This window comes from Oreochromis niloticus, linkage group LG10 (genome assembly GCF_001858045.2).
Source record: "Oreochromis niloticus isolate F11D_XX linkage group LG10, O_niloticus_UMD_NMBU, whole genome shotgun sequence".
NCBI classification, from domain to species: domain Eukaryota; kingdom Metazoa; phylum Chordata; class Actinopteri; order Cichliformes; family Cichlidae; genus Oreochromis; species Oreochromis niloticus.
The window spans coordinates 22,346,985-22,373,966 of record NC_031975.2 but is presented as its reverse complement, the minus strand read 5'-3'; the positions used below and the strand labels follow the sequence as shown (position 1 = coordinate 22,373,966).

The following is a 26,982-nucleotide window of genomic DNA, read 5'->3' as shown; positions in this document are numbered from 1 at the left end:
ACTTTGGTTCAAATAATCAATACGGAGGAGGTTAGGAGAGCAGTACAACAGTATCTACAGTATCTATCTGTAAAACAGAATGGAGGGTATGTAATGGATTGGTGCTGAATTTCAGCCTTTGGTGTTGGGATCTTGTCAAAACTAATGGAAATAAAAATCCTGAAAAGTACTCTCAGATTTTGATCCATCTACAACACTGGGAAATGTATGATTGGGAACAGCTTCATATTTCAGTATGTTGAGGATTTCAAACACAGTTTTAGCATACCTGGATAGAAAGAGACACTGTGGGACACTGCCAGTCATGGACTGGCCTCCCCAGAGCCCAGACCTGATAATTCATTATCTTAAGAGAGCAGAAAAAAAGGCAGCCAACATCCAACACAGAGCTCTGAATGTCCTTCATGAAGTCTGAAGAACTATTCCTGAAGACTATTTAATGAAACTAAAGGAAAGCTTCCCTACGAGAGTTTAGGCTGTGTTAAAGAATAAAGGTGATGATGGCTGTAGTCATTTTGACTTTCAAGCTTGTTAGATATGTACAAACATTGCTTTTGTTACTGACACTGTATTTCCATGTTTCCATATTTCAGTAAATCATTGCACCCATTTCCAATCTTCCTTACAAAAGGAAATAAGTGGTGACTCGAGATTTTTTAACAATACTGTATTTTGTTACACCCTCTTGCTCCCACCCTCCATCGCATTTTATGAATTATCTGTTTTTCTTTTTGTGCCTTTTAGAGTTATCACATCTTTAAATATCCATGACATTTTGTCCTCTAATGCAGCGCTTTCAAATTCCCTTTTGAAAGAGAATTTCTTCCTTGGCTCTTTGTCTCTCTGTTTGTTTTCCCCTGCTTGACATTTATAAAGTAAGCGCTTGGAGGATGCTGTGAACAGTGGAGAGTAGCTCCGTCTCCGGGACATTGAGCGTCCATGGTGCGAGCAGCTTCGGATCACTCACTTAAGCAGCTAACATTTCAAATGGGCAATAAAGAGAGTCCTAGTCCCTCTAGAACAATAAAACAGTGTTAGAGTCAGGGGTGGATGCACTGTAATACAGACAGATATTTCTCTGCCACTGCTGCAGCTGCTGTGCTCAGCAGAAGGGGAAAGGCTGAATCAAAGGACGCTCACTACACCAAAGAAAGGGAGCACAATTCACTCCAGCATTCAAGTTTACTCCAGGTGTAACATTCATTTTCTCTCCATGGATCAAATGTGTATTTAGAGTGGGAAAGAGGTCATTGGGTCTTTAAAATAATCTGAATTTAATTATCATCTTTCAGTTAAGAAGCACTGGCACAATATCAAATATAACACTCAATCTTTTTAACATGTGCAGCAGCAGAAATTCCCTTTAATATTGTTTAATACTTTTGTTTCTCCCTGTATATGTACTTAGGGGACCACAGTAAGTCTGAGCAAAGATAGGATTGTTCTTACTGTATATGACAAGATGTAAATCAGCTTGGTGGGGGATGTGTGTGTTAATTTATTTCTGTCCTTCCAGCACAGGGATAAGAATGACAGTTAGGTGATGATCCCTCATGTCTGAGCCATCTCACGCCTCATTCCCCTTGAAGGAATAACATTGAACAGGGATTTACCCAAGACCTTGACTTGACTGCCTGCATGCAGAGAAGAGTGTGCATTGTCTTTCTTTTTTTTTTTGTACAGCTGTGTGAGTCTTTGGTTTGTAATAAGTAGGAGGGTCACCAGCCTTAAGGGTGTGCGCGTGTTTCTCTGGCTTCATCTTTGCCAGTTTTATGTGCGACGCATCACGCAGTCCTTCCAGAAAAAAAACAGGAGATAACTGAGATTTATTGGTTTGATTATTTTCTATAACTTGCTGTTTTTCAAACTGACCTCCGCCACCAAGCATAACTGCTTGATAGATGTGCTTGATTAACAGATTTGAGTACTACAAATTAGAGGCCATAGTAACCTCAAGTTCCAGTCTCATAACTTCAAATGTTATCACTAGCTCCAGTACGCAATTCATCAAAGCAGGAATGACCCCAAACTGTTGTTCCAACAAGCTTCAAATTATCTTTTAACTTTTTTTATGATGCACTGGACATCAAGTGCCACTAGAGCAAACATTCCCAAAACTATACTCAAGCTTGACTGAGGTTTATTTACTACCATGTTTAGTCATGTGTTACAGTCATGCATCCTTAATCAGTTTTCAGGTTCAGGTATTACATTATATATGTTAAGCTTTTTCTGTTTTTCTTCACTAAACAAAAAAAAGCCTTTCTCTTTCTCTTGCAGAAGAGACTTCATCCACAACAGAAACCTTCATGTTGTATTCATGCAAATAGAAATATGCTCTTCTTTAATATGCACTTTAACACTGCAGAACACTGTGCTTTTCCTGTAGCCCAGTCGAACCTGTGTTAACTTTGCTGCAGTGACAGCTGGGCTAACAAATGTAGACATGCTTTGGCAGTGCTATGCCCTGCTGTGGGTTTGACATCAAAAGGAGACGCTGGGAATAAACTTCTGAGTCTATTAAGCCCATCATGTCCCTTAATTTTGCATTTGTTAGCATTCGTGGCTGTTGAGTTGTCGGAGGACATTATGCAGTGAGATCCATCTCTATATACTCTCAGAGGGGGATCTCCTGCTCTGCAATAACTGGGGATGGATGTCATATTCAGATTTACTGATATAAAAATTTTAAAACATTTTTTATTGTGCTTCTGACTTGCAAGTAGCCCGTACTTGATCTTACCTTCTCATAGCATACTGCCAAAGGACTAAGTCACGTGATACACAAGCAAAGGAGGGACGCAAAAATAGCAAAAGGAAAACATGATCTTATTTCTTGTCTGTTCTTTACTCCATACGTTTCTCACACCATGTGGCAGATGTGTTTCACATGATTATTGATTTAACTTAAGACGAATAAAAGCAGGTTGCATGATTTCTTTTGGGTTTCTATGTTTCAGCTGCACATCATCATTAAACAGAACCTTGCTGGGAATTAAAAAAGGCCTGGTTTAAAGCATGAGCTTTAATCCCTTAGAAAAGCGGTACAAAAAGCTTGAGAGGGTCTAAATGGGAATGTTTACCTATTGTTTTCACTTGGATTCAAGGATTACTTGTAATTAGTTGGACCCCCTGCACAGAAAAGCTGTCAGACAAATTATGCAAACAAAAAACTAATATTTTTTTAAATGAGTAAACACTCAAGGACACATGTACGGATGTATGAACAGACACATTATCTGTCCCATTTGCCTTCCTTCCCTCTCCTCCCACTCGGAAACACACAAACACATTAAATCCAATTTGAAGCTATTTGAAGCTACAATCCAAAGGCTTCGGCTTGTGCAATTGAGGTTAATCAAATGTCTTTCCCCCCCCCCATATTTGTATTTGTTCTTCTAGGCAATGCATGCACCATGTCAGAGTACAACAAGCTGAAGAGCATGCTGCTGGATATGCAACCGAAAGTGCTTAAGGTTGGGGAGCAAAATCAGCAGAGAGACATGGAGGAGAAGAGAGCGCTGGTGGACACCATGTTTAAATACCTGGATGCGAACCAGGATGGCCGACTGATCAGTGATGAACTGGAAAAGGTGAGTGTCAAGTTGAATAACGTAGCTGTGTAAAAGAAGAGAGAAATGGCTGGGAGTGTTTTGTTTGTGGACTTTTCTCCAACAAGTATTTCCAGTTTAAATGTATCAATGTACAAATTTACAAGAAGAAAATGCTGGCAGATTTTTCTTTTAAAAAATACTTGTTTAAAATAACGGTTATTTTTTTAAAATTCTATTAAATTATATATAATGTGATCCTTTAAATAGAAGCCTGTATTGCTTACAGTGGGGAATTAGTCAAGCACATTTTTATCTTTATCTACACCAATGATCAAGACAGTGTGATCAAGTTATAAGTGAGAGTGGCTGGAACATTTAGTCATTTTGTTTAACAATAAGAAATAAGGCTGTCTTCCCACCCGGGGCTGATGGGAAAAATTTGGCATCGATATTTGACTCAATTAAATCACCGTGAGTGTCATCTGGTATCTTGAATTGGGCATCAGAGATGCGTGTTAATTAGACTCCACCTAGCCAGTTCTATGATATCAGTGACTTCCATTGTGCCAATATGCAGTAAACCGTGTTAGCCATTGTTGACTTCAGACTGGAGCAGGAGTTGATGTTTATATGTGCATTTTAAATTTGCTGTTGCTCTTTATTATGTGGGCATCCAAAGACAAAGGTTGCATGATGTCAAAGGAATATAAACTCAGTATGGGTTGAAATGAATTCTCAAAAGTGCTTCAGTTCTTCCCAAGCTCTTTAGACTTCAGTAATTATTCTCATCTTATCTCACTGTGGCTTTATATTGCAACCAGTGTTGTCCAAGTTTAGAATTTCAGTGACTTCTGCCTTTTGTGACAGATCTGTATTGAGGGAATTATTAATGCTGATATATGTCCACAGGAAATCTTTAGATTGGACGCTCACATCCTGAGGAATTCATAAATTCAGTTTCACAGAGATAATGCTTTTAAGAATCAAAGATGAATCCCAGTCATCCCTCCAGACTGTCTCCAGTTTTGGATCTGTCTATTGTCACAGATGGTCTTGGAGGGTAAAATCCTGTACTTAGGTTTGAAATATTTAATTCAAATGCCTAAGGACAGAGTTATCTGTGACAGGAAAAACATGACTGCAGTCAGCTGCAGGCTGGCTCATGAAAAAAAAAAAAGTTTGGTATATCCTTTATTCCGCCATGTGACATGTCCAGAACCATATAAAATCAGCTGGAGATAAATGCTAAGCTACGAATAGCAGTTTACTTTTTTCCATTAGATTTTGACCTAAAAACATATTTTACAGGAAATGTATTATTATTATTATTATTATTATTATTATTATTATTGTATTGTATTGTATTGAACTGTACCTTGATATATTAAATCAAATATTGACTTGCTCTTCTCTTACAAGGGTCTCAGCTCACAGATTTTAGAAAAATAAAGCCAAAATAACTAAATAAATAAATAGAATAACCACATAAGGATTCAATTTCCAGAATTTACTGTCCAACCGTTTTTGTTGTTGCTGTTATAATAAATTCTAAGCACATAAATATTGGCACTAACTAAAAAGATTAGGTGAGGTGTCCTCCATAAATGCTACATAAGCAGTCTAGCTTTCTAGCATGGGCCAGCATTTGATAAATATAGAGTTACACCGAGAAGCATTTTTTATTCTCTTACTTCTAGAGAAGAAACAACTTTAACAGAATAAGCAAGGCTGAGTTTTTTGTTTAACTTCCTAAAAACTGCTAAACATCACCTACTCAAAGATGGTTCCCCTGAGAGTGAAGTACTGCTACTACTGCAAAAGAGGACTCATAAATGACAGCGAATGGATGTGAGAGTGGTGAGTCTTCCCAGGGGAACATCTTTGAATTAACTCAGGTGCAGTATGCAAGAGTAGCAGGACCAGGACTCTTAAAAAGGAAAGGCAATCAGTAGAGCACTAACATGACGGATTACATATTTAATCCACTACCTTTAATGAGAATGGAAGTACACTCAGGAGTTGTGAGTCTGATTCTCTTGTTTATAGTACATTTGGTATTTAATTATGATGAGAAAGAGCTGAACACTGCTGTTTATTTTTTTTAAATACATTAAAAAAAATGGCAATTTCACTCCCCATAGCACACCAAAGTCAAAATAAAATTTTCATAAAAAAGGCTCTATTAGAGGTTTAATCACTAATATATCACTTTTATAAAAGTAATAACCAGTGAATGTAAAAATGTATTGTTTTAATTAAATTGAAGATTCTGTGATTTTCCCCTTCAGTATTTGAAACTAGGCTATTAAAGTGATACAGAAAAGTTCAATTTGTACAGTATCTTTCCTTCTGGGTATGAATAATGTGGTTCTTTCTTACTACACATAGCTTAGGATCATAAAAAGATGGAGGCAAGAGAGAAAGAATAAATAAAGCCTATAATAAGATATAGGACTACGGCACCTGTGCATTTTTCCTCATATTCATCTAGATGTTTCCTTTTGCTGACTGAATGGATGTATTCTGTGTTGTGTGTGTATATGTGTTAGATCTCCATGAAGGAGCACCTGGAGGACAGCCTGCTGGAGTGCACCATGCAAGACCTGCTACGCTACGACGACTACAACAACGATGGCCATCTCAGCCTCCACGAGTTCTACACAGCTTTCCGTAAATATTTTTCTATCCTTTTTTCTACTTTTTCTTCCCTCTTACAAAAAATGCACAGTCAATCTGTTAAAATACGTACATATACTACTAACATATAGCATCTTGTAATCGAAACAGCTGAAAGTGTAGAAATGTGCACTTTTCCAATAGATGCGTACATAAAACGAGCCACATAAGGCCTTAATTTGTTAAAAAAGATGGCACAAAAAATAAGGTACGGGTGACATACTTACTGTTGGTACTTTTTAGAATTTCACAACATCACAATTCAATCAGCCTCTCCACAGCAGTTCTGAGGATAAAAGATTTCCTGGAACAGATAAATTGATAATTGCATCTGGAATCATCTGGAAGAGCTATAATAGCCTTTGGGGTTTAGGCTGAGTGGCAGCTGAGAGCATGCAGGTTCCACTTTATTAGGACCAAAAATCACAACTCCGTCACTAATATTGCTATAGCACCAGCATGAAAATTGCTAGACACAGAGGCAACCTGCTGCAAATCTTGTTCTCAAACTCGCTTTCTAATTCGATCATTGTCTTATCTTGCGTGTAAGTTCAAACTGTATTGAACTATGCTGCAAAATGGTAATAAAGTTGATGAATCCAGCAGCTAGTTATGGCAGGTGGCCATTTCCAAAGCTTTACCTTTGGCTTGTGCAGGTCCATTAAGCTCCACCATTAATTTAGCCCCTTAATGACTGGTTTTAGTGGAAGTCATCCTGCTATTATTCGGTTACAGTCCTTTCACCTTCCAGATGGGCACCGAAAAGCCATTGCATGGTATTTATCTACCTACAGGTTTGCCTGCAGCATTTTAGGCCAGGTTAGTCAATGCATTTTATGTTTGACAAGCAGCTGAAGAAGTGGGCAGGGACCAATAACACAAGCTATTGATCAGATGACACTCAAGGTTAAGTGTTGGGCTGCAGAAAGGCAACACCGAGGGGGAGCAATTATGTTTGAGTGGCACATCTGGTGTTCTGGATAATGTTGATGGTGTTAAATTGTGTGTGTTTGCATGTTTGTGTATGTGTGTGTTTCTGCGATGCAGTCCAAGGTCTCATTGGTGGGTAGTGTGGGAAACCAAAAAGCCAGGAATCACAGGTGTGTTTAGCAGGATGTACAATATGGACATAAGTTTGGAAAACTGAAAATGAAAAATTAACCTAAATGATGTGAGAAGGGGTTTTTTTCCCGCGTTGATTTTCTTCCATGCAGCCAAATGCTTGATCTCAGGGCGAACATTTTAAATACAAGCCTTAGTCATGTTTTGGGGATCATATACCTCAAAGCACTAGGTTAGAAGGCATATTCAGCAGTCTTTCTTTGGTTTTCATGGTTCTCTCTGTTGGTGCTTTTCTTCTATTCTGTAGCTTTGATGTAAAAATCACAACCCTTTGGCCATTTTCCAAGAAGCCAACTCCAGCTTCACTGTTTTTCCCACAGTCTCTGAACTTGTTCTCTTATGAAACACAGTGTGTTTTTCTATTATTTTTATTATTTTGCCCCTCCATGTTGCCTTTGCCTTATTTAATGTATAAACCAAGCAAGTAAACCACCATTCAAAGCTCTGTCCTGCTGTCAGATAAGTCTTTTTTTTTTTCACCACAAATTGAATAGAGGCCAATATGTGCTTTGCTAATACTCCTTAGATGATTACATTCTTATTGATTTTACCCTCGTACTCTACCTTTTTACAATCCCAGCAGGGTTCTTTTTGACCTATTTTTTACTTTTCTTAACTGTCACTGGGTCCTGTGTTAAGTGGATCCCACTTAAACACCTATTTTTGTCTCCAAGAGCATAGATTTAGAATTAAAATCAAAGAATAACACTGATTAGATTTACTGATGCATTGTCAGAAATGAGAAGTAGCAATCACATCTATATTTGTATTATAGATAGTGCTCTTATCCAATCAGCACAAACATGGGGCAAAACCTACTGAGATGCATCATGTGAAAAGGCAGCAAAAGATACAAACCGAGAACTCAGGTGGGCAGAAAACGCAATTAGGGACAACCGCACTTTCCAGTATTTCCAGTGGTTGTCACCTGCACAAATTTAAACTATGTCCAAAAGAACATAGGTTATTTAACAGTTTCGAATACAAAAATGATGAATAGCTCATATTTTGCCCCAAATAGGCATCCGGCAAACCTTTCAGATTGCAATTCTTTGCAACCTGACCAGTCAGCCTGCGACATTCCTGTCTTCAGTCTGTTGAGATAAACACTGAGACTGATCAGCAGTTTCTTGTAAACCAGGTGTTTGATCATTTACGAACATACTACAGTTGACTATTTATTCAATTTACATTAATGCTGAACCACAATAACTCAGTTTGATTCGTAAAGTTAACAAAGATAGATAAATGAAAAATGTTTTTTGTATCTGCAAGTTGTGAAATTTTAAGAGCAAGCAGTGAAATCCTAAACTAGATATATATTAAAACATACCGAAGTGAAAGTGGTCTGTCTCATAAGCACTCCATCTTTGAATCTATCCTGTAATTTACTGCATTGCGTGGAAGCTGGCTTTACTCTGTGTCACTAGAATTTGCAGTTTTTGTCTTCTTGATTAATGTGTCCATGTCCCATTAATTTCAGTTGCCTGTGCATAGACATTTGCCAGAACAATGATGGGAGATCAGTGCTGGTCAAGATACCCATGGCTTTTCTCTGAAATCACTTATTTGCATATTATTACACACAAGACAAAATGTGTTTGAAGGTACCATTAAAAAGTAAGTAACCAAATAGCTAGAGGTGTATCATTAAACAAGGAACCTCTAATGTGTTTAACAAAAGGAAATGCTTTAAAAAATATAAGATTGATATTTTTGCCATCTTATGGTAAAAAGCTACTCAAGTTGGTATTTCAGTGCAAAGTTGTTGTTGTTTTTTCTGTTTTATTGCCTATTTTGCAGTTCACACCATTAATCCAGAGGTTTTGCTCAGAAGAGCCAGAAAAAGAATGACCTCTTGTTCTGCTTTACAGAATAATCAACATTCTCTTTCCCATAGAGCATATTGCGGGACAGAGATAACAGCATAATGGCTTTAAATTAGCTCTGTAGCCTCCTAATGGTTTAGGGTTTCAACAGGGTTCTGTTTCCCAACATTTATTACAATGTCAACATTCTGTAGGAGTCGGTTGCTTATACACGTGACCTTTGTGTCCAAATTAAAACCACTGTAATTACACAATAATAAATGTGCAGGAACGTGCCTCGTGGACTGTGCCAGTGATGCCCGTGCCAAGGTGATTCACATTACCTAAATGTTCGGTAAAAGACAACACAGTGCATTAGAATTGAAACTGCTAAGTGAGCAGGCTTATTGAGAGATATCTGTAGCCTGCAGATGTAATATATGTGGACGCACAAGGTCAGAGCTCCTGTGAGGATACATGTGTAGTATATAGAGCTGCCCTGGGGTGATACGTGGACTGCATGCGCATTATGGCGAGTAACCTTTTGCAAATGTGGAGACTGGGATATCTATGCTGCAATTTTAATTGTGCCATTTCAAACTATTGTGGTTTTCAGTATAGGTTATGTCGTACATGGAGTCACCGAATGCACCTTCAGTAAACTGTGCATGCTTTTTTACTGGAAGGTAGAACACACTAGTGTGATATGATAACGTGTGGATTCTCTGTGTTCTTATTAATTTTAGAAATTTGCAATATGGTGCAACCTTTGTGAATTTGAATGAAACTTTTATGAGCTTATGTCGTGTAATAATAGTTATATCTAGTATTTTTTTAATCAAAAGCTGTAGTATTTAAGGCTGAATCTCTCAGAATATCATGACAGTCCTCCAATCTGAATTTGCGTTAATAGATGAAAACTTAAAAAGTAGGAATTTTGGAGGTCCTTCAGTCTGTGCACACAGGAGCATTCAAACAGCAGAGAAAGATAAACAGTAATGGACAGAAAGGTGCCTCTGCTCCTGTTTCATCTTGCTTGTTTGTTTATTTTAAGTCTTCATGACTGACTTTTAATCATCAAGAAAACAACAGGAGTGGACCAGAGGACAGATAGGAAAGTGATGCAATGTGAGAAGGAAACAGCAATGCAGCAGCAGAAAGACAGCAAGATGTTTTAAAAGAAAATATGAGAAGTGCTGACACTGATATCTCAGAGGTTTGTGGCTATATCGTACCCGATCAGAGGAGTAACCTAAACTTCATCTTGCTTTTTCTGTTTGTTTGTTTTTTTGGTTTTCTTTACAATAGAAAATGCTGGAAGCATGTTGGTATGTAGTGCATGCCAAGGTTGCCGAAGCTGAAGGTCATGTAACTGTATATTTACAGAGCCATTAGTCATTGAGGGACAGTGCAACGAACCACTGGTTTCATATTTTTATTTTATTTGCAAAAGTACACAGCTGGAAAGCTTCTAATTAGGTCCAGGTTGGTTTTCTGTGGTTCATATTGCTTCTCCATGTTTCTCCCACATGCAGCTCTTCCCCTCTAAGCATTTACTCAACTGTGAGTATTTGTTTTCCGTGACGCCAACTAAGAGTGGAATTATGCTGTGATGCTGGGCTGCACTGGCAGGGCCACTCAGCGGCTCTGACTAATTAATCAAAGGAGAGAAGTTGAGACAGAGAGGTAAAAAGAGAGTGAGGAAGAGGAGGATGGGATAAAAAAGAAGGGGGGGAGAGAGAGCATCATATGGGGAATTGGCTATTCTGAGAAGGCTTGTGGAGGAAAGATAGTGGAAAGTGGTACTGGTGAAAAAAGAGAGAGAAAGGGGGAGAAAGCTCCTCTTTGTCGCCAGTAGGACAAATGAGAGAAAGTGAAAACAGAGGTAAGAAAATGATTTGGTTGCAATTGAATATGTAAGAGACTTAGAGCAGCCCAGCTAAATAAATGCAGGTTAATAGGTTAAGGAAGGAATTTTGTACAACCTCAGCAGGTGTATTTTGGTGAATTGCACATGTGAAATATGTGTGACCCCCATAAAGGGTGATGTATGAATTTATCTGTATTCATTTATAAAATGGCAAAGCCCTGAAAAATGACCCATGGAATTGTGTTTGTATCCCATTTTGTGTGAAGCTTGCAACGAAAAAAATGATTTACTGTGAGCGCAGCAAATGTGAAAAGGAGGTTAGCCCCAAGAGTTTAATTAAACCCAACACATCTCAACACGGCTGAATAAGAACAGAGTTTCATGTATCTCAAGGTTATCGGATTCTTTATTTAATCTGTTGATTTTCAGCTGAATCAATACATTTTGCAGTCAGTAAAATGTTATAATAATGACATGATGATTATCAAGGAGCATAGGCGGTCATCAAGACAGTTGCCAAAGCAACAAGGTTTAAACTGACAAAACCAGACTGTAAACACATGATTGTCATTCACACATAGGTAGGTATTCAAAGACCAAAATTAACATAGACTATAATTTGCATTTCATCATCCCTGAGTAGGGAGTTTGTTTCTATATCATGTGTATGATCCACGCCTCTGGGTAGATGCTTTCAGATGTTTCCTGCTGAGCTTGGGCTCCATGCTATCACGCTTACAGATTACATGGACAAAAAAGCTTTAAGGGATGTCCGTGTTGCAAGATAAAATCTTCGTGTAGCTCCTGTCAAGGTTTGATCCTTTGTGCTACTCGAGTTTGCTCTTAATCTGCACAAATGATCTTGCTGAGATCGGATGTCAGTTTTACATGGTGAGCCTGTTGTTCTCTGACAGCCGTGTGAGTGAGCGACCTCCAGCTAAGCTGTCAACAGCAAAGTGACTTTGAAGTGAAGGTCTTGGAATAGTCTTCAGCACCAACACACGCAAAATTACACCAGTCTTTCCTCTGCTTTTTATTGTGTTTTTGGCCATTTTGTTTGCACCGTGTCCTTCTCCACTCCTTCAGTTCTACTTACAAATTCCTCTCACCTAGTTCACATTGCAGCCTTGTAGCAGTTAGTGAAATAATCGTGAAATGTAATCTATTGATTCGTGTTCCTGGACATGATTTTCCCCTTTTTTGTGCACAACACCTGCCATGGAGTCTGAGGGAAGTTCGATTCGTGTCCACGGACACAAGGTTAAGTGCTTCCAATTTTAAAGAGCAAAAACGTTCACATTAGGACTTTGGGGGCCTGGTGGAGGCGTAAGTCAGTCGTCACTTGCACAAGAGAGTGCAGATCAAATCCCACACAGGATTTTTTTTTTTTTTAACACTTTCTTTTGGTGCATTTACACTTAAACTGCATTTTCCATCCCCGTTTTCTGTTCACTTATTTTTATGGATAGATTTTGGCAACAGATGTGTGCAGTTAGCCTTAGAGAAAGATCAAGGTTCAAATGCAATGCTAAGTTTTATTTTTTTACTTGCCTGGGTTACACATTCTCTCAGAGGAGTCTTAAAGGAGACCTACACTTTTGTTATTTCCTTTCCTTTCTTTTCCTTTCCTTTCATTTCTCCTGGCCAGTGTCTGATACCTCATTACTGCTCAGTGGACCTTTAAAGCTAATTGCCAGTGTGTATAAGGGCCTTTTTGGTGACTTCCAAGTGCTGTTTCTATTTCTGGGTAATTACCCAGTGTCAGGTAGCTGCAGTAACAGGTAAGAGACAGTTGAGATTTTGGTTCTACTTTTTATGTGTTGCACTGAGAGAGATCTATTTTGAAGATTGCTGTGGTTCAACTTTGCAAAAACAGCAGCTTGCATCTTAATTAGATCCAAGATGGTCCAAAAGTGAAATGCTAAAAGACACACAAAGTATGACTAGACGGGGTTGAGGTGTGTGTATGCGTTTGGGTGTGGGTGGCTGGCTGAGTGGGTGTTTGTGGGGGATAGCATCCTGTGGGGCTTAGTTGTAGCACGTTACTTGGATCTTTCAAATCACTGTTGCTGCACAAGTTAAAATACATTTATCCCAGTTATATTTAATACTATATTTATATAATACTATATTACTATAATAACACTATATTTAATACTGCTAACCCATAACCATAGGCATTCACATAACCACATGTAAATATGCATTTCATATACACCAAGAGACCCACAGCCTTTGCAGCCAGTGGTCATCTAGCAGTGTTCCGAATACAATAGCGAGAGACGCCCAGTTAGTTGCCATGGCAACTGTGGTAGTCTGTTTAATCTCCTAGTCATTTATTTAGTGCAACACTTACCCACTGCAGCTAATTCCCAGGAGGAGAGGAGAAGAGAGGAGAGAGGAGGGGAAACATGAAGTCAAAGAGGAAACAAGCAGAGAGAAACATAAAGCCAGAGGAAGGTAGAGTAAAGTAAGCAATTTGAACCCTGTGCACGATCAACAATTAAGGATTAAACCTGTGCGGTGTGAGATACAGGACTGCATTATCCCCAGGTGCAAACGCTGCACACAGGTGGACATCTTAAGCACATACCAGAGACGAATAGATGAGCAGAGGGAAAGGCAACAGTGAAACATAAAAGAATATTCTGACGGCGTCTGTTGAGGCTCCTTTATACAAAAACAGCACACTGTGTGCATCTAAACAAAAAATAATAATACGTGAGTGATGTCCCCCATGGATAACTAGAGGCAGTGGGCCATCAGTTTATTTTATGGTATTATAAATACACTTAATGTGCACAGCATCTGAGGCACTGTGAAGTACTCTTCAGTGAAATTCTCAACTGAGACATTCATGCTTTGTAAACATCTGCCAGACTTGACATAAATACTGTTTGTGCAGTGCTTTGATAGAAACACTGATTGTTGTACCTGTAAGTAAAATGTAACTTTGACTTTGATGGAGTGGTTTTAGAGTTACTGGAGGGTTGTTTACCTGCAGTTGATGAAGTGTGATGGACTTGTCTTGTACTCTTTGCGATATTTAAGTTCTCTTGTTTTCCAATCCCAGTCGCCAAAGAATTAAATAAATGAGCAAGCAAGCGGTATATTACATATCGTCCAGGTAGGATTTTTTATTTGCCATCACCTCTCTACTCTTTAAATACAGCTTTATTGGAGAAGGTCAATACTACTGTTGTGTCACAGTGTTCAATATGGAGTTGGAGCCACGAGTTTACCATAACAAATAGCAGCACTAAAATGGATTATCTGGATCATTTAGTTTCAAAAATATATAGAAAAGCTATGTAGGAATTATATAAAACGTGTACATAAAGCAACAGGAATACTGAGGTATTCACAAAAGAAACAATAAGTAAATAAAACTTCACAGCTCTGACACTTTATAAATTAAATTTTATTGCTGCACTCCCACCTGGGTGATTGGAATGATTAGGCTTGAGTGAATAACATGAATGAAGGAAATCCAGTACTATATTCTCTGCAGGGGCTTGGAATGGAAATGTTTTATACACTGATGTTTACATTTGTACGATTTAGCTTATCGGGGCGATCGTGGCTCAAGAGTTGGCAGTTCATCTTGTAATCGGAAGGTTGCCGGTTCGAGCCCCGGCTCGGACAGTTTCAGTCATTGTGTCCTTGGGCAAGACACTTCACCCGTTGCCTACTGGTAGTGGTCAGAGGGCCAGGTGGCGCCAGTGTCCGGCAGCCTCGCCTCTGTCAGTGCGTCCCAGGGCAGCTGTGGCTACAATGTAGCTTGCCATCACCTGTGTGTGAAAGACTGAATGTAGTGTAAAGCGCTTTGGGGTCCTTAGGGACTAAATAAAGTGCTATACAAATACAGGCCATTTACCATTTTATCTTATTTTAATATGCTTGGTTATTTTGTAGGTTGATTTTTAAATCTTGATCAGCAAATGGGAGCTGTGATCAAAGGCTGCTGACCTTTAGCCCCATACCCCCAAAATCAAAAATCCATATTAAATCACTTTAAAGCCTTAATGATGGAATTAATTTTTTTGAAAATGGATATGTGAAGTCTTTATTATATAGATAAATATATAAAACAAGAATGAATATTTGCATATATGAGTTTCAGTTTGGATCATATTTGCTACAACAGTAGCAAATATGTAGCAATTTATTCCTTAAATGTATTGTGCCATTTATTTTGGTTTTTCATCACACTGATGATGCAGAAGTCTATATACATTTATATTACATTAGTTACATCTTTAAGGTCATACTCTTGTGCATGTGGTCATAACTATTTGTACTTGCAGTCTGTAAGGTCAACACAATCAGACTTATAAGCAGCAAACCGTCATTTCAGATTAAGCAAACTTTAGTGTGACATAATATTGCTGATGTTAATCTGGTCAATCTGGAAGAGTTCATCTGAAAATTACTGGTGTATAGCCCAAGACTGCAGAGTCCATCACTTACAAGCAAAAGGAAACATGTCAGGTCAGGAGTGGCACCAGGATTACACTTGTCAATTTTTTCTAGATTCATGAGGTTGTACAGCTTAACTTTGTCCCCTAAAGTGTGGGGTAGAGTTCTGCTGAAAGAAACTGATAGTATTTGTCATCATTCTAGACATATGTACCAAAACAACATTTACTCACTGTTTGCTCCATTCACCAGATTTGCTTCATCCATTTTCACAAAACAAAATCCATGTTGAAGGATTATCTTTGTGGTGCACATCCAGCACACATCACAGATGCAGAACTGCAAGGAAACAGAATGAGATATAACATTCTATATAAAAAGAAAAGAAAAACTCAAAGCTCCAATCTGACCTGTTATGCATGGAGAGATGATCCTGAAAGGGGAGAACAGATACATTTAAATAAGGTGTGGTTTTATAATAACTGTTATTATTATAATTATTTTCTTTCTTATCGACCAGATAGCAGAACCTTATAAATCAAGATGTGGCAGCATCTCCAACCAAATTTAATTAGTTGGTGTCAGCAATTAAAACTGAATATAAGAAGTGTCCATAGCTTAATAGTTGCTAAACTGGAATAACCTGCTGTAGCGCTCTTACATCTACATTGCATTTGTCTTTCCACATAGATTATAAAAAACTGGATGTTCTCTGAGAGATATTGACATTTACAGATGAAGATGAAAAGATGAAGCAAGTTGAAAGAAAGTCAGTGTGCCCAACAGTGATTGCAGTAAAAAGTAAGTTACCATCACACATGGATGATGTATAAAATTGTAATATTGGCAGATACGTTTTCCCATTTTAAAAACATTAACTAAAAATCAAAAGCTGAGGTTAGTGCCTCGTCTACTCATTAAGATGACACAAAAATTCATGCACAGGCAGCTGAATTTTAATCTTCATATGAACTATTATATGCTATAACTGTATAGTTCAGGTATATGTTCTAAAATTCCTATTTTATTTTTTTTTTACTAATTGTAAATGCCAATTTTAATCCAAGCTACTAAATTGAAGCAATCTCAGCAGGATGTTTTTAATGAGAGAAAGTGAAGCCAAATGTTTGTTTTGAGTCTGTTAAACATGCTGCAGTTGTGACGGTGAAGAACAAATTGCATGTCTACTTGTCAATCGCTTGTTTCTTTGACTCTGAGTAGTTAAGTAATCTGGGTCTTCTAAGTGCAGATAATGTTTTTACTGAAGGCTAAATTTGCAAGGAAAAATCCCACAGTACATGTAGAACATCATATAAGAATTATTAAGATATGACTTCTTATTGGTGACGCACTCGCTGTTCTACCAGACATCTAATATCTCTTATAATTACACATGCTGAATAATCCCATCCGACACTGCCTGTGTCCCTGCTTCTCAATTTCCCTCATCCATCTATCCTTCTTTCATTTCCACCACTTTAATTTCATCGTTATGACTCTAATTAGCCATAGAGATGTAAATCCACGCTTCGCAGGGCCTTGAGGGGTTTCGGTTTGACCTATTACCCTTCCCGACATTTCTTTTCTCCCCCCTCCCAATCCCCATTTCTTATTCCTATTTTTTCTCCTTTCTCTTTCTTTTTGCAACCAATGGGTCCCGAGGGCAGCAAGTGTGTTTCAGCGCACCGTAATTCACAGGCAGCAGCCCCCTAGGCTGTTAGTGGCACAGCATGTGGTCTGCTTTTATCTCTCTCCTCTAACTCCCACTCTGGCGAGGAAATAATTCATTATCATGCCTCCATTGATTTGGTATTTCTCTAGCTTCTTTGGTGGAACAATCCCCCTTTTCTTCCTCTTCTTTTTTTCTTATTTTAACACCCTTCTCCAATTTCAAACAAGTGTGCATCTTCACCAGTGTTTGTTTACCTCTCTGTAAGTGTGGGTCTGCATGGAAGTGATGATTTTTCCGTTTTTTTCTCCTCTCATCTCTTCAACAATATCCCCCCAAGCATCCACCTTCATCAGCTTTGAAAATGTTCTGTCAGAACAAAGGAGATAAACACGGCAGAAAAGGGCAAAAACTAGGGGGATTTCTTTTTTGCATAAAAAAAGAATATGGTAGCAGAAAACAAGACAACCCAACAAGGTAAGAATAGGACCATATAATCTGTCGTGGTTGGATAACTTTAGCTTATGGCTACACTGCTGTTACAATGCTTCTGTGTAAGAAAGCAAGGACTATTTCCTGTAGAGGGAGCATTCTGTTCTTTGGGTTAACATCTGCTCTGTGTAAATCATCAGCAAGTTGGTCCAGATGGTGTGGTCATAGTGATAAGGTTATGTTTTGATAAAAGAGTTGTTTTCTCCCTTTATGTATATGGTGGAGATGAACACAGGCCAGCACTGAGTGACGTCACTAAGCTGAACCCAACAAACAAGACAACAAACACTCTGATCTTATAAAGGGATGAAAGAAAGTGGAACGGAGTAAAGTGGGAAAAGAATTAAAGTACAAGTGACTAGATGTGGTTGCCTCAAGCTGAAAGCTTATTTCCAAACAACTGAATCACATACAGACACATCCGAAGCCCAAACAAACACCTAAGGGGTTATTCGTTTTAGTACCCCCATATTCAAAAGGATGAAATTGTGTTTGGATCAACCTAAGGACTACAGCTTTAGATAAGTTGCAAAAAAAGATGCAAATGTTAACCTGGTGATTCTGCCTGCCTACATGTGTTTACCTGGGTGGAAGGAGAAAATAGGATTTGGGAAGAGGCCAGGAGTGTCAAGAAAAGAGAAGGACAGCGAAGATTGGGAGGATTTAGAAGAGCAGGTGATGTATAATTGCATGTTTGCACATGTTTATCAAGGCTTAGACGAGCACAGAGGTGGGCTGAGAGAGGTGCATCGTGAGGAGCAATCAGGGAGTTGAATGGGGGTGCAGACAAAACAAGTAGGTAATACATAATTTTGTGTTTATAAGAGTTTGGGCCAGACTGGAGGAAAGATTAGGAGGGTATAAGAGTTTCGAGATTGAAATATAAAGTAAAAGAGCAGCAGAAGAAGTGAAAGGCTAAAGCAGAAGCACAACGGACTAGCTGAGTGCTAAATCTATGTCAACTTTTGAGACCATGTACTCTTTATACACATTCCTACTATATCACTGTCATTTGAGAGACACCAGCCAGAGAGGACAGATGCTTCTCAGTGCTGGAAGTCTTTAAAGCTAAACTATGACAAGCACACAAGTACAGCAAATATAATTACAGGGACAACAACATCATAGCTTCTGTAATTTCATGTTAATGATCAAACATGATTTAAAAACTTCAGTTATACACATCACCTTTCTTATCAAGACAAATCAGTTGCAAAGTGCTGTGTGTATGATTCTGTGTGCTTGAGTAGAAGGCGATTTGATAGAAACACCAACTAAACCTGACAGATCAGTTTCTTGTTTTATAGAGAAGTTTCAATTAGTTTTCTTGCAGTCTTCATAAAGCCACACTGAGGTTTCCTGAGCCGTTAAAAAGAATTACAGTTCTCCTGCATGGCACTCAAGCCAGCAGCCAATATAATTTAGTAGCCTTCAAAGTATTTCTAAAGCCAGAGTTTTCATTCAGTAAGCCTTGAAAGAGCAGCTTTGACAGCTTCAGAAAGCTTATATAGTCAAACTTTTTAAAGTGCAAGAGTGAGGTTGATGATAGGGGAGCAGGTATTCCCAAATCTCCAGAGTCTTTATTCTCAAGAGTGCGGTCTGATTCTCTGGTTTAGTTCAATGCTGCACGCTCCCAGCTGAGTGTTAGTACACAGTATCTCCTGTGGCAACAAGCTCCTGTTCAACCCAGTCTTCTAAAACAACATGCGCTGAGCTACCTTGAGGGTTAAAGCTCAGAGGCTTTTTCATACCGAGATGATGCAGTGTTTTTTTTCTCTTTTTTTTGGTGTGCCAGGCTAAATCCAAGTTACAAGCAACACGCAGATGGAACACCTTGAAGTGCAGATATACTACACATCAGGCATCCAGAAAGAAATTCTGAAGCTTTTGAGTTTGATGCCTTGATGTCATGGAACAGAGCCGTGACATTCAGGATTGCAGGAGGCTGCAGAAAAGTATCTGAGGATTTGGAAGGCCCACGCCAGCTGGGAGAAACATAAAGAGATCAGAATGTAATCTATAATTCACAAAACTTTGGGCAAATTAGACCCCACTTCACCCATGACATAATTGTTTACATGAATTCTCTCCAGTTGACAGCTTTTATCTTAAGACGGGTATGTAGGAGAAAGATATCTAATGATAGTGGACTGCCTGAGATAATTGTCTCAATTGTTTATCTCTTTTACATGAGAGCTTTTTGAGGTTTGACACCTTTTGTGGCTCATTTCTGTACCCTGCATCAGAACTTTGAAAAAATATGCTTACTGCATTGTTTATTGCCAGATGAAGGTCTGGGACAGATTTGCCTCATTGTCTGCAACTCATAATGGACTGCAAATGCAAAATTGCCATTGTGACAAAGATCTGAGTCAGTGCTGGCAAAGCCTCTGTGCTGACACCCATTCTGTATGATGTGCATTTGGTTACCTGTATTCTTAATGTGACAAGCAGTGGAAACATTAATATACTATCTCTTGAAGCAGAAAGGTCAGCTGATATCAAATTTTTACAGGAGATGGTTGGAAATGGTCCCCATGTCACTTTAATCAGCCAATCCCAACCCCCAGCCTTTGTGCTGCCCACATACAGTCTAACCATTAAACATGCAAAAATTTAGCCTGAGACTTTCGTAGTTATTTCCAAAGCTCCTGTCATGCTTGGAGGATCCATAATAATTTTGAAGTTCAGCATACGCATGCTGTAGACAAAATTTATTCACCCGTAATTCATTACACGGTAGAAGGAGAGAGAAAGACGGAGGGGGAGTTCTCCAGGGGAAAATATGGAGCAATTAATCAACTTCATCAGCTCATCAGCAGCTTTTTAAAAACACCGTTAGTGGTTATAATGGAGCCATGTTGCACTACCTATTTAGTTCAATTTTCTGCTAATTAATCAGCCTATATTACTAAGGTATAAAGGAGGAAAATATAGTCAGATACAAACCACCTGTAATCTCCTTCTTGGTTCAGTCCGTTTATATAACAAAGGATCAGCACATGAATGAAGACATTTCCATAGAGAGAGAGAGAGAGTGTGTGTGTGTGTGGTTAATTTAATGCAAAATGCATTAAATTCTAGTGAATCCTTCTTTCTTTTTTTTTAGAATCAGCTGGTCTGTTGGGTGGTCCCCAAGTTGCAAAGACAAGGGACCATTTAGCTTTAATGAATGTTTATGTAATGAGAGCATTATTTTTTATTGAATCATCAACACTAGTTCAGAGACTTATAATAAATGTACTGATATATGTATATACAGTCTTTAGCATAGGCTGTAATCATTTAGCCCAAACAAATCTAATCGTGTTATGTTACTACCATAAAATAAAATGAGCGTGGTTTCCTGGAACGGGAAGAAATGTGAAAGGAGTGTCCTGACGGTAAATGTGATACTTAAGCCAATGCTGAGCTACATTAATCTACAAATATGGAGTCATAATTCTGAAAAGTCATGCTCTTGTCATTAGATAATAAAGAAACCTTAAACCAAAGCCAAAAATGTTTCCATTAGTATTCATAACAGAGGCAACTCTGAAGGCTATTGTTCATGTGTAGTTTTATTCTTCAGAGGCTCTTGATTCAGTGTATAGAGCTGCTAAATTGGAGGAGAACTATGACAAAATATTTAAAGTGACAAGACTTGTACCCCTCCTCTATGGAAGGAATGGGATAGGCTCCAGCCCCTTCATGACCCTGATATGGATAAGTGGAAGACGATGCATGGGTGGATGGATGTTTTGCTGAAGATGCAAATGAGATTGTATTGGGAAATTCAATACTGGTGTATTACCCTTAAATGCCACATATAACCAAATTACAGTATGCAGTATGTTAGTGATATCTCAGACTCTACGGGCCTCAGTTTGCATGTAAAATGTTAAAGTTGATGACAGTGCAATTAGAAAAAGACTGGACAAGTATGGCTTGTTTGGAAGGGTTGCCAGGAGAAAGCCTTTCCTTTCTTAAAAGAACATGGGCCGCACACTTTCGGTTTACAAACTTACGAACCACAAAATCTCTGGAACAAGTCCTTTGGACAGATAAGACCAGAGTGGAGATGTCTGGCCATAAAGCACACTACCAATGGGTGAAAACCAAACACAGCACAAACACCTCATACCAACTGTAAAGCATTTCTCTGTAAGCCAAAGTTTTGTAGAGTCATCTGTAAGTTAATCTGTCCAACAGCTAAAGCCTGGCCTAAATTGGTTCATTCAACAGGATAATGATTCCAAGCACAGCAGCAAATCTACAACAGAATGGCTGAAAAAGAAACAAATCAAAGTGGTACAAAGTACTAAGTTCTGACTGCAACCTGATTGAAAGGCTGTAACAGGTTGCAGCAGGAACTTATGTGGTGCATAAATTAATGTCTGCAAACTTAAATGAAATGAAGCAAATTTGTAAAGGATGGACCAAAAGTCCTCTGCAACCATGTAAGAGACTGATAGTTCTACAGAAAACAGTTACTTCACATTATTGCTGATAAAAGTTTTGTATTTAGTTTTTACAGCACTCTGTGCAGTACTGTGATAATGTTCTTCTTTGCTATGATGACTATATGTCATCACAGCATACAAGCTGTCTCCTACTAACTTGATCCAATACAGTAGTTCTGTAACTCACAGCAAAAAATGTTGGTTATAGATATACTCCCAGGTGTGTACATACAGGACCGTAAATTTGATGTAGAGCTGGGAGAGAACTTGTATACTCAGCATTCTAGATCAATAATTTTAAAAAGTATAAATGATGGTGAAAATATACCTCATCTGAAGATGGCCTGCCTCGATTTCTGGAATCACAACTCGACTGTACCTTATTTTGTTGAAAAGAGCTGAACCTTTGCATTTTTCCAGCTAGGTTCAAATCAATGAACCATGATTTTTATAAACATTTTTAGTGCTTAAAAAGTTCTGTCAGTTTGTTTAAAGTCATTTTTCATTGTGGACGTCGTTTTCGAGAACACCTAACTTACACCAATCATTCTTGTGATAGTTTTACTCATGAAGTGTTACCATTAATCACAAAGACCACTATGTGACTTGAATATGTGATGAAGTAATATAAAGTATGGATTTTGTATGTGAAGTGAGTGCTGCTGCAATTCTAAGTAAATTTGTGGAAGCAATTATGCTTTTTGTGACATGTGAGAAATGATACTGAGGTTGGTTGATGTCCTAAAGTGGATATTTTACCAGGATGCAGGATGCCCCCATATTTTAGACTAATTGGTAACCTCGGGGGTGTCAGTTAAGCAATTCAGCTACAATTAAAACAGTACGCCATTTAAAATCATTATACCGTATCGGTTTTTAAAATGCATTCAACTATATGAATAATTCCAATACTATAATACTATTTGAATATTTCCAAGTAAAAATAGAATTACTGGAATTCACAGAAATGCATATAGACTTCATGTACATAGCCGACTTTCTATATTTGATATGCTTAGTGATTTATATAAAAAAAATGTAGTAAGTGCAGCAGCATAATGCCAGATAAGTGTTTCCAATTTGTCACACTGCAAAACACCATTAATTTAAAATGAACAATGTGGAGAATATAAATGAGCTCTACCTCTTCATTTGAGAAAGGATGGTGACAAATAAGAGATACAGTGTTTTTTCCTGATTATTTTCTTTGTCTTGTTAGATGCAATTTTTTTTTTTTGTTTCACTTTTTTTTTCTTTAAAAAACAAAAAAACTACATATAAGAAAAAAGATTGCATCTTTTTTTTTAGAATGTAAAAAACCTCCTTTTTAAATAAAGTGTTCAGTATGCTCTCTTTACTTCAGTCTTAATTGAGGAGTCCACTGACCTATGTGGAGTGGTTTGTATGAAAAGATGCCTTCATGGGAGCTTCATGAAAACTGATGATTGGGCTTTCTTTCCTCCAGACTGCAACTCTAATCACAAATAATCCTGCTTAATGTTTGCATTTGTATAAAATGCATAGACTCTGTAATTCCATGCATGCACATTTAAAAACATACTTTTCAGTGTTCTTGTGTACACCCAGATTCACACAGTGTATCTCATTCTGCATTCTGTAACTGTTGAGGTGGACCTCCAGGTCAGGTCAAGCTGTGGCTCCTGCAGTGCAGAGTTCTGCTGCAGGCCACTAATCTCACTCACCCTCCTCCTTCACAGGGCTGAAAAGGCTTTAAAATGAGAAAGACCACTTAGCCAGCTCTGTCAGAAAACTGCCAGTGGTTTACAGTAAGAGGCATAGCTGGGGAGGGGAGAGAGAGTGGGCTGAGAGGACTTTCCTTCTTTCCATAAAGATGAAAGATTATCCAGATTGTCAGAGATCTTATGCTACTATCAGATGAGGGTATAGCTTTAACGAATGGGGTCTCATCCGACCAAATGAAGTATGGGAGATTAGCTCAAGACTGTCAGCTTGTTTCCATTAAGCCTTTCCGAGCAGGATGGGGTTTTTTGGACTGTGAAACTTAAAATGCCCTCTGTTTTATTAAACCAAATGGTGCGAACGTAAAATTTCTTTCCAAGTTGTGTCTTAAGACTTTTAATTCTTCATATATTTTCTTCTTGAAGTTATGCAAGCCACTCCATGCCGTTTGCCTAAAAGCAAAATAGCAAACGTAAATATGTAATAAAAATGTGATGGATAAATAAAACCTGCACATATGACAATTGTATTATTATAAGTTTGGCTTATAGAAAGCTTGAACTCCTCAAGCTCATAGTTATAGTTGAAATTCAATTACAACATAACAGAGTATTTTTTTAAAACTTTTTTCTCTCTGTTTAGACTGGAAAGCAATGCCCTCAGTTTTATTAAACTTTATTAAACAAATGTTTTTCAACACAATTTAGTGATGTCGAAAAATGACGATATCCTCGACCTTCAGGGGTGATATCATAGAAAATATCTGATGCACTGTAGAGACAACCTTTACCTGCCCTAACAAGGATAACCTTGTGTGGATGTGGTTCTGGTAGTGAAATGAGCTTTCCAGATATTACGTGATTGGTTATTTAAATCCCAGCCCTTCCATGAACTTAAGTGCCTACAAACCAGACACTGAAACCCAAGTTTCTTTCACTGGCAGGTGAGCACGTTGCATGGTGTGCAAGTGTGAAAATGTAAAGTGTTTCACAGAATCTCTCTTAGGTTAAAAGCTGCTACATCAGTGCAGATCATAACCACTTACATTATCTCACTGGTGTAACCTTAGCATCTCGAATGAAGAATCCCCCCACAAGCAACAAAATGTATAGTATATATTAAAAATAGGGATTAATGGTGTGGGCAGGCCAAGCCTTAGTAAAAAAAATGTCCATGAAGCCTCCAGACAGGCAATTAATCTGTTTATATTCCTGACAGGTTACTCCTGTCCTTAGGGATTGAACAACACAGTAAAGAGAGTTCTGTCCTTCATTAGCAAACTGATGGCAGTTCATTATTGAGTTTTGTCTTTTGAATATCACCGCCGCCTTGCAATGCACACAGGTCCTCTGTGGCTAAGCTCACCTTATGTATGGACTCTGTAGTTAGCAGCCTGTTCCTGCAAAGCTGTCCATTAAAGAATGTGGGGGAGACAATGGTTTCCCTTTAAATGGTCTTGGAAACATGCTGTTTCAGGTGGCTTTTGGAATTTCTCTTATATAACACATAAAAAAATTTGCCTTTTTTGTTAACATAAGTATGCAGACACATTTCTAAAGTATTCTAAAAGTATTTCATTATGCTCGTATTCCTAGTGTTTTCATTTTTGTTTGTTTTTTAAACCCACCGTTCCTTTTTATTTATTTTCAAAGACATTTGACTGACCCGTTTCTGTTCTTGTAACCTCTGAGAGTTTTTTTTTCTTCAATAAACCTAGAGGTAGTAATTTTGACAAATTATTATGCATTCACTATGAAATATTCTATTTTTATTATCAATAACAGCACAGCTTCCAAGCAGCACATAACTCCCATCATTTGTTTACTAAGAGTCCTGCTGCTGTGAAGTATCCTCAGCTATATTTTTTAAATGGTTATGCAGATGCAGAAGGAAAATTGGCAAAGCCAGATCTCCTACCCAACTAGCTTTAAACATATTGTTTTTAAATGCTAATTCCAACTTAGATTTCTACTATGCTTTTTTTTGTTCTGTTTTTTCTTTCTTTCTTTGATCGTAACAAGGCTAAGTTTTTTGCATATGGGTCCTGCTGGAAAATAAGCACTACTGTTGCTTTGCTAGTAAGTTGAAAGACAAGGAAGCACTTTAACTGGAAAGACAGGGAAGACAAAGAGACAAATTAAAACCTCGGAGAAGAGGAAGAAGTGATACGGAAGGGAAGAATGACAGGCAGCCGTAGAGTCACAAAGACATCGGGTAGGTGAGAGGCTCTGAAAAAGACAAAGACGGATAGAAATAGCCAAAGATGCAAAGACAGCATCACAGAGAAAATGAGGAGGTGGGTGGAAGAGAGAGAGCGAGAGAGATGGGAGAATTTAGAGAAGGAATGAGGAGTGGCTGCGGAGGATTCCTCTATACCTGTGGAGGAGATTAAGGGTCTACATCCAGCGTGATTAATGAGCTGGCCACTGATTGCTCATCCCCAGTCTCCCTCCCATGAATAATCACCACGCCAGCACTCCCAAAGAGAAAGCATGAATTTCTCCGTGTGTATATGAGAGAGAGGAAGACAAAGTGCTTGTGTGTACATTAGATATGCAGCACATCAAGAGTATGCATGTATGAGAGACATTAAATGAGCAGTATGCATGTACAATATGTGGAAGAGATGTGATATACACAGAATTAACAGAGTGTGCATAGTTATGTCTATATATACACAACATAACTCAGTGTGTCATTGTGCTTTATATGATGTATTTACTAATAGCTGCAGCCCACCTGCAGAGAGCAGCCCTCATACTGAATGCACAGTAAAGCACCAAGATCATTTGTACGCACCGTGGGCTCCCAGTGGGAGACCAGGTTCCCTACTTGCACTGTATAAACCCAGTGGTGTCATTATGTTTGGAAGACATTATTACAGTTGATATTGAGGTAGCTCTCCTTATTATTTGTGGTGTATTGTGTGGAGAATGTTGCAAATGAGTGAGGACTGATTAATTGTAATATTAGATTTAGATTTTTATATATATATATATATATATATATATATATATATATATATATATATACACATATGTGTGTGTGTGTGTGTATTTTTAAAATGCTATGCTCTTTAAATCACTACTTGTATTGCCTGTATTGCTCATATTTATTTTTATCTGTATACTGTGTGTTTTAATGAGTGTGAATGTGATTTTAATTTACAATAATGCACATTTAACTGCTATTCTTGTCACTGAGCCTTATTGCCTATCTGTGTTTTATA

At 38.1% G+C, this 26,982-nt stretch overlaps 1 protein-coding gene across 4 annotated transcripts in view; it reads left to right on the top strand.

Moving 5' to 3' along the window:
* Positions 1-26,982, top strand: part of fstl4 (follistatin-like 4) — a 218,432-nt gene that overhangs the window by 142,685 nt on the left and 48,765 nt on the right. For all 4 annotated transcript variants that reach the window (XM_025910898.1, XM_025910897.1, XM_003451400.5 and 1 more), the window contains 2 exons: positions 3,403-3,593; positions 6,104-6,224. In XM_025910898.1, the coding sequence (XP_025766683.1) occupies positions 3,403-3,593; positions 6,104-6,224 (312 nt within the window). The remainder of the gene's footprint in view (positions 1-3,402; positions 3,594-6,103; positions 6,225-26,982) is intronic.